Here is an 8,760-nt window from a genome sequence, read left to right as displayed (position 1 = left end):
GCTGCCTGAGCCTAAGGGAAGGGTCCTTACGGGTCAGACGGGGTTAGTGGGGAATAACCCTTCATCCAGTGTTAGGTAGGGACCGTCTGGATTAGTGATGCAAATGTCCCCAATAGCCAATCTAATCAATGGCGTTCACTCCATCCCGAATCACGTTACATCTTGCTTAGTGGAAATTACTCTCTCTAATCTGTAAATAAATGAGATGGAGATTTCAGGGTGACATGAAATACTCATTTGTTTTTGTTTCAAACCGAATAAAAACAAAGTCAGACATTTTTATATAGAAATAAAAGTGAAAATGTAGTCAAATCAGATCCTACGAATCTAAGTGCGCAAATCTTTGACCATAATAAGTTACGCATCCTCCTCTGTGCGCGTAAAACCTAGTATTCTAGTATGGCTGAGTTCTGAACTCATGACGCGTCTCAGTCACAAATGAAAAAAAGCATTTGACTGTCTTTAATCTCAAAAATACTCCTCGTGTTTCACGTAGTCAAACATTGATTAAATCACACCTTTGTGAATCCACGAATTACTTCCTCAGGAACAAACTTTTTTGTTCCTATCAAGCTAACAATTCGTCATCCAGATGACTATCTTCCCCTAATCTCCCTGCGTTAGATAGCTTAAATAAACTCTTTTTTCTGAGCAGGAATTCAGGGGATCAGTGTTACACTTTTCCTATAGGATTAAACAGATCTTCCTTTGCTGCTGAATGGAGGCAGGGAGCCCACCGTTGGCCGGCCCTGAAGGCCCAGGGTGCCCTTTTGATCATTTCAGTCTCTCCTCGGTGCAAAACTTCTGATTGGCCCAGAGAGTAAGAAGGGGGAAAATCTTTAATTAAGCAGATAATCTCTTGTTGGGGACGAGAGCAGCTCCATTTCAGAGCCCCCTCCTTGAATCCTGGAAGCCTCCTGAAGAAGTTTCATGTGCTGCTACCTCAGTTTCCTCTCCATCGTTGGACCGTCTGCAGGCTCTGGACTGGATCCCCCTCACCTGTCAGGATGTTCATGCATTTGGAGGTTTTTCTATTACATCTTCATTCTGCTGGCTAACATGAGGTGCTACTGCTGCTGGTAAGTTTCATTTATCATATAATATTAGGGTTTTTGCAGGTTCATTTTGTTTGCTAATGATGTGCATCGACAGACAGACCGTTTCTGCAGTGGCAAGTGTCGCCATGTATACAAAAATAAAGTTTTGTGTTCTTTAATAATCCCTTTAATCATTACAGAAACTACTTTTATGACCAATTTTATATAGATCCTGAACATTTTGTGAATGTTATTATGAAATTACTTGAATAGAGGACTCAGTTTAAAGAGTCAATGGTGCATTTAATGTTTGATTTTTAGGCCTACCATTTTTATAATGTTAATGTTTCATTGATATCATGAAGTTATGTTTATAAATTGTTAATTAGTCATCTTTCTTCCACTTAAAACATTAAGGACTTTTTTGGGGGGTTGCCAGATTGTGAAAAGTCGTTTTACCCTGGTTAAAACATCTGACTGTTTATTTCTAGAGAGTATGGACCAAAATCTGTTAATTTACTACTCAAAAACACCAACAATTTGACACCAAAGAGATTTAAACAATTTTTTGCTGAACTTAAAATTCATAACCAAAGATTTCATGTCTTTTGTAAACAAATGCATGAGAATTTTTCAAGGTTTCCAACATTTTTCACCGCATTGAACACCAGCCAGCAGCTTTTGGCAACCCTGCATTAAAATGCTATTTAAGTCTCAATAACAAACACTCTTTAGCCTCTGTAAGTGCATCACTTTTTCCATTTCTAGAAACATAGTTAGCAGTGTTTTTCAGTAAGGTTAGTAGATGTGTCCCCTCTTAAATCAATGTAAAGAAAAATGCAAAAGCTCTCCAGATATGTTGTGAAGCATTTGAAAGAACGACTTTTGGTTGCAAAAGCTCATATGAACATCTGACTGCAAACATAAACAATTACAAGTAGGTTACCAACCTTTATATCTACATTTTCAACTCCATTTAAAGGCATTTTTCACAAACTGGCAACCATACATGTTAAATAATTAAGTCCTGCAACCATTTCCCTCATTGTGCCTCCTGTTTTACATCCCTCAAAATGTTTTAAAACAAATGCAGTTATATTTTCCTTGAGGTTTAGTCTGGTGTCATGGTTTAACATGTTACAAAGCGCACTAATGAGAGATGTTAGTGGAGGAATTTGTGGAGGACACTGAGCTTCCCTGAGTGAATAAGCTTTCTCCTTTTCCAGGTCAGTGAATAATTTCCTGATGACTGGACCCAAGGTAAGCCAACTTTCTTTTGATCTATGTCCCCGTCCTTTTCCCCAAAAGAAAGAGAGAGAGAAAGAGAGTTGGAGTGTGGGGCTACATGTTTTCCTTGTGATATCTTAACTCAAGTGTATTGGCACCTGTCTGTTATATCAGTGATATACTCGGCCCCTTTGTGATCTCCCCCTCCCTCTGCCATACACTTGACCTTATTCAGAGGCTCTGTGTATCTGCAGGGTTGAATGTTTAAGAGGCCGGGGTAGGCATGGCTGTAGTGGGTGGTCATCATTAGTGAGCCGGACCCCTGTGAAAGAGGAGGTACTCCATCTTCCCAAAGGCCACTTGAGACATATTAGTTATATTATCGTTCACACAGTCTGAAGAAGAGCAGAGCGCTGGGTGAGAGCCAAGGACACATAGGACTGGTTAAAGGGAGCCCCAAACCGTATTAAGTCGAGAGAGTATAGTGTTGTTGTGCACAGTTTATATTGGTTCACATGGATTTTCTCAATGTTGCCTACAAATTATATTATATCAGTCTCCAAAATAGACGCAGTTATAGACATGTTATTTACTTATTCTTGAAAAGTGGCAAAGTGACACGACACATTTGAAAACTAGCACACTCTTTCCCTTTGGCCTTGTTGTCCTGGTCAAAAAAATACTTTTCTCAAGGTGAGGAGGAAAAACAGTGACACCAGTGAGAGGTTGAACTCAGACAGAAGGCTCCTGGTTTTCTTTAACATCTAAACATACGCAAATTCTGTTTTCTGGTCTCAAGCTCGTGCCCCTTAAAAAAAATCCCTTTAAATTTCTGCTGATTGGTATGGATGTATGAGGCAGGATGCAGTCGCTCATATTTTCTGCTATCTTGGTATTAAACTGTGCCAAATGCCTCTAAACCTTCTCATCAGTGATGTGTCTTTGTTGCATATATTTTGTGTTTTCTAACATCTCCATCTCTCTCTGTCTGCAGGCGTACCTGATCTACTCCAGCAGTGTAGCAGCAGGAGCTCAGAGCGGCATCGAAGAGTGCAAATACCAGTTTGCATGGGACCGCTGGAACTGCCCCGAGAGAGCTCTGCAGCTGTCCACGCACAGCAGCCTGCGCAGCGGTAAGTCCAGAGTCCCCCTGGGACCCTCAAGACCCTCAACCATATCTCAACTGCAGGGAGAGAAGCTGAGGGAGACGTGCTTTGGAAAAAGGGAAACATGGCTGATAGAATTTCAAAGATTGTTTTGTAACTGTGTGCTTCTGTTTGTTGCAAGATTTTGGGTTAGAGAGGAGAGGAGGGTTTATCTCTCTTTGTGAAAAAGAGATGTTTGCTTATCACCCCCTCCCTTTGGGATACTTACAGTGGGTACGGTTGCTGGAGGCAAAACAAACACACTAATCCGTATCACAACATCCCCCAGAATCACTGCCTCTGTTTGCAGCTTATTAAAGCCTAATGTGTTCGGCACGACAAAATGAACTTCATGTAGGCACAGCTTAGAAGAGCGGATGCTTTTAGACTGCTTTAATAGTGCTGAACAGAATTGGGAAATTTACTTAGTGTATCTTCAGCTGCTCTATTAAAAGTATGACTAAATGTGTAATATGAGAATTGATACAGATCACTGCAATTAGTAACAGAGGGAGATTGTAATATGCCAGATAAAATGTATAACCTATAATGAGTGATTGATTGATTAAAAACACTGCATTGTCTGCAAAGTCTAATGTTTGTCTCTACATTGCCTATAGTTTCAACATAAAATACAAAACATTACAATCAGCGAAGAAATAATTCAAATCCTTAGATGTATTGTTAATCTGGGATTAAAGTCTATAGCTTATTTTAGGGATAGACTGGTGAACAAAGGGTTCTATAATCTGACTTCATTCAAATATGGAATCCTGTATATCTCAGATTTAATGGTTCTACATTTTATTTTGTGTTGAGGGCAGCCATAACGTGCTCTTGGCCTACAAACCTTGATTTTATTCAGTGGATCACTTTAGACTTTAAAGTCGACTCATCTGTGTGATGTGATGATGAATGTTTGTTTGTGTTGACAGCAAATCGTGAGACGGCGTTCGTCCATGCCATCAGCTCCGCCGGAGTCATGTACACTCTAACAAGGAACTGCAGCCTCGGAGACTTCGACAACTGCGGCTGTGACGACAGCAGGAATGGACAAAGAGGTCAGAGGAACACGCAAACCACAACAGAAGTGTTATTGCCTTTAATTGCACAATATCTGTAACTGGGCTCCTTCTTTGTCCGACAGGTGGTCACGGTTGGTTGTGGGGCGGCTGTAGTGACAACGTTGGCTTCGGAGAGGCCATTTCTAAACAGTTTGTGGACGCCCTGGAGACTGGGCAGGACTCACGAGCAGCAATGAATCTCCATAATAACGAAGCTGGTCGTAAGGTAGAGTAGGTGCTCTTAATTCAGTTAAATGTTTATGTCTTTATTTGAAATCTTACTGTATGTAAACTGGGTGGCAGCTCCCATTAAATGTTGAGAATCTCTCCCAGCCCTCCAACTGATTCCACAGTGTGAAGCACCTTTTGAATCATTTTTCCCTGCTCAGAATAACCCTGAGTGTGCCACCCAAGCATCCCTTTCACGTCGCTATAAGTGAGGTGCCACTCGTCCCCAATCATAACAGTGTGTTCGGTGTACCAGAAGGGCCTATTTACCACCGCTGAATGCCCCTTACGACAATACCTCTACTCCAGAATCTGAGGATCGCTGGTGCAAGCTTTAATTAGAGATCCTGCAGAGCCAGACATCGGCCAGCATTCTGTATTATGCTGCTTTTTAAAATAAGTGTTTAGTTTTTATTCTTGCAATAAGGATCCCACATTTATGTTGGTCTTTGTTTGGCCCCAGGGGGGAGTCTGAGGGGACCACAGGCGTGCAGCTGAAGTGCTCTTTGTTTACGGTGCCTTTGCTCCCCCCTGTCGGGCCCGGGGATCCCCACGGCACCTGGAGCATCATTGTAACAGAAAAAAATGGGGATAGAAAGAGAGAAAAACTCCTTTTTTCATTTCTCCCCTCAATAGGACTCTCCATTGGGTCTTCTCGCACTAAAAACATGTTGATAATGAACATGCTAAATAAATACTCCTATTTCTTCTAGAGGGACAATACAGCTCAATGTGAAACTTTGATTCAGCCTCACCTCAAGAGAAAGTTCATACCGTCCTCCAGGAAAGAAAACGTTTTCCTTTTCAAACAGCAGATGTTTTTGTGTTGAGGAAAGTCAGGAAACACTGAGGACAACAAAGACACTCGGCAAAGGCCCTTGAAGCTATCATTTCTCCTTTTCAGTGTATTCATCCCTTTTTTACTGAACTGGAAGACTTACAATCAGTTAATTTGACAACACATCAATCAAGAGACAATAGACATCCTGTCTTTAACACATACAGAAAACATACCACATCCTCAAAACATAAAGAACGTCTTTGTTTTGAAACTTTTTCTTAATATGGAGGTGATATATATGCACACTATAAATACATTTAAATGATGTTAAAATTACCTTTCTGTGTCTGCAGGCTGTAAAAGGAACCATGCAGAGGACGTGTAAGTGTCACGGTGTCTCAGGTAGCTGCACCACTCAGACCTGCTGGCTGCAGCTGCCAGAGTTCAGGGAGGTGGGGATCTATCTGAAGGAGAAGTACCACCGCGCTCTGAAGGTGGACCTCCTCCGAGGAGCGGGCAACAGCGCGGCCAGCCGGGGAGCCATCGCAGAGACTTTCAGCTCCATCTCCCGTAAGGAGCTCGTCCACCTCGAGGACTCCCCTGATTACTGCCTGGAAAACCGCACCCTGGGCTTGCCGGGCACAGAGGGCCGAGAGTGCCTCAAGAAGGGCAAGAACTTGAGCAAGTGGGAGAAGCGGAGCTGCAAGAGGCTGTGCGGGGAGTGTGGGCTGGCTGTGGAGGAGCGCAAAGCCGAGATGGTATCAAGCTGTAATTGTAAATTCCACTGGTGCTGCGCGGTGAAGTGCGAGCAGTGCAGAAAGACAGTGACCAAGTACTTTTGCGTGAAGAAAGGAGGTCAGAGGGGAAGGAATGAGAGCGCAGGGAGCCGCCGGAAGAACCTCAGACTGAGGAAGAAGCACTGAGCATCTTCACTTTCACCTTCTGTTGTCTTTTTTTGTACCATTGCAACTTTATTTTGGACAAAAACTTAGCAAAAATACACGTTCAGAACATCTCCTTTGTCAGTTTTATATCGAAAGTTAAAGACAGTGGGATGTGCAAAGACACAAGATAGAGACGATGAGAAGCAGAGGGTCAAAAACGTTGTAGATTTTTGGTAAATATGTATTTAAGATTTATTTTTATACTTTTTACAACATTTTGAAAAGTCAGTAAAGAGTTTTTCTTCGAAGTCAAAATTCCCCTCAACTGGTTTATTTATTTTTACACAAGAAAACTTTTGACAACTGTTGGTTTTGATGACTGAGCATTATCATATTCAGCTTTTACATTCACAACTGTCAAGAGGATAACTACTACTCTGTCAGCTTAGCAGTAATCCTTGAGCATTTTAAATTTCACTGCCAAGATTTCAATTCATTCAGAATTTTTGGGATTTTTCCTGGACAGTCTGCCCCCCCTGACCCCTGCTGCCCTCTTGTTGTATTTAATTGTATATTAAATGAAGCACTTTGTACTGTACATTGTTAATTTATTTCACAGCATTTGCTAGTTTTCCTTGTCGTTAGTTGCCCTTTGTGGTTTGTCTTCTATTAAAATGTATGAAAAGTAATAAATCCTTCAACCTTACTCATCATTCAGTCTGTAGAAAGTGTTCATCCTTCTTCAGCACTCTCTTTGTGACTTTAATACCTGATGGTTTGCAGTAAACACAACTTTCTCTTCACACGGGGCCAAAGCAACTAGAACAGAAAACTTTCCAGTGTACTCTTCGTTCCATCACGCCTTTCTCAATTTCGCCTCAACAAATACCTCCCGTTCTCCTCCTCATCATGGTAATCCTCAAAGAGCCCCCTCACTCCTTAGCGCTTGGAAGTTTCTTTACTGTTTAATACTAGTTTAATTAACTTTGTCCAGGCGGAGCAGGGCCGTGGGGGTGGAGGGCATGAGGCAAGTTGCCCTCAAAAAATCATCCCGCCTCTAATTTTGTATGCTAATCTCCTTTTTCACGCCGCACCTCCTCAGGAGTGGGGGAAAGAAATGTTGGGAAAACTTTGGGTTGCCTGTGCAAGGCTTCCTGCGGCTGTTTTATTTCTGGGCCCACCTATTTGGGTCCTTTCACTCCTCTAGGGCCTTCCTTTGCTCGATTTAACAATGAATGCAGAGCTAATCAGCTCTCTCGGAAATGCACCACTGTCGAGGAAGGTAATCCCTTCTTCTCTGCTCTCAATGGGCCGTCGCCTTCCAAAGGACTTTGGGAAAAGGCTTTGCACAGATTCACACTGTTCTCTCAAAAGAAGTTAGTTCAAGTATTGTGCCCAAACAAGTGGGTTTTATAAACACATGCTTGCCAGGATACTCACCCCACCTGCGAGTAAGAGGTGCCAGGCCCAGGCAAACTCGCACATGGCAGCTGAGGCTGAAACCCTTCAGACGAGATGGGACATGAAAGAGGAGATTAGTGGGCCCATTGAGAAGGGGGCGTTCATTTCTGCACCTTCCTCCTTTTACTCAATAAGGTGTCAAGGAAACACCTTGTTGACATCTTATTTACCGAATAATGATCATAATCAAAACTCCGCCCTCCTCTGATGACCCCTGTGGGCTGTCTGGATTGCTCTGCCTGGCATGTGTGAAAAAAAACCCTCTCAGGAACAAAAGACCTGGCATACCGAGAACTTTGCCTGCAGCTCTGTGCAAAAGCTGAAACTCACTGTCTGCAGAGTACAGCAGTCAAAATGTTCAGTCACAGTGTTTGAAGGCAAAATGATGTTAAGGATTTACACTTCGGATCAAACTCACCACCACTTAAAAAGGTGAAGTGAATGCTTTGTTTCTTATTTAGATGTACTTGTTGGTGTCCAACATGAGCCATGCTGTCATGCTCTGCTCACTCTGCAGACAGTTCCCTGTGTATCAGGATCAAAACACATAGAGCAGCTGCTGACACAGGGAACTAGGGATTGTGTGGGAAAGTGCAGCAGAAAAACAAGTTTGGCCAATTTAAATTTTAACAGTTTGACACGCCTTGCGACACTTATAGCTCACACAGAGATCAGTTGTAAAGAGGCAGTGTGTGGTTGGAATACTGTGTTTACCCTGCCGATCTGGCAGCAGGTGAGAGAAGCAAAACAACCACAGATTACTACAAAACAGAGTTAGTTAATGCTTTTGTTGCTCAAAATTACCCCTCAGTGCTCATTATTTACCATTATTGCTATTGCTATTTGCTCATTATTTATATCAGAGATCAATACAGATCTAGCTACACTGGATTGACCTGACCTAGAATCAGTCGTATGCTGCAGTTGGGGTTG

At 42.4% G+C, this 8,760-nt stretch overlaps 1 protein-coding gene across 1 annotated transcript; it reads left to right on the top strand.

Annotated features, from left to right (window-relative positions):
- Positions 1 to 7,079, top strand: wnt8b (wingless-type MMTV integration site family, member 8b). The gene is given in 7 exon segments (XM_034681243.1): positions 1 to 1,028; positions 1,030 to 1,079; positions 2,264 to 2,297; positions 3,259 to 3,397; positions 4,345 to 4,470; positions 4,557 to 4,699; positions 5,836 to 7,079. Coding segments are annotated over 7 exon segments (1,083 nt in total). The 5' UTR covers positions 1 to 1,007; the 3' UTR covers positions 6,406 to 7,079.
- Positions 7,080 to 8,760: the final 1,681 nt, after the last annotated feature.

Source organism: Notolabrus celidotus, chromosome 4 (genome assembly GCF_009762535.1).
Source record: "Notolabrus celidotus isolate fNotCel1 chromosome 4, fNotCel1.pri, whole genome shotgun sequence".
In the NCBI taxonomy this organism is placed as follows: domain Eukaryota; kingdom Metazoa; phylum Chordata; class Actinopteri; order Labriformes; family Labridae; genus Notolabrus; species Notolabrus celidotus.
This window is presented reverse-complemented; position numbering and strand designations above follow the sequence as displayed.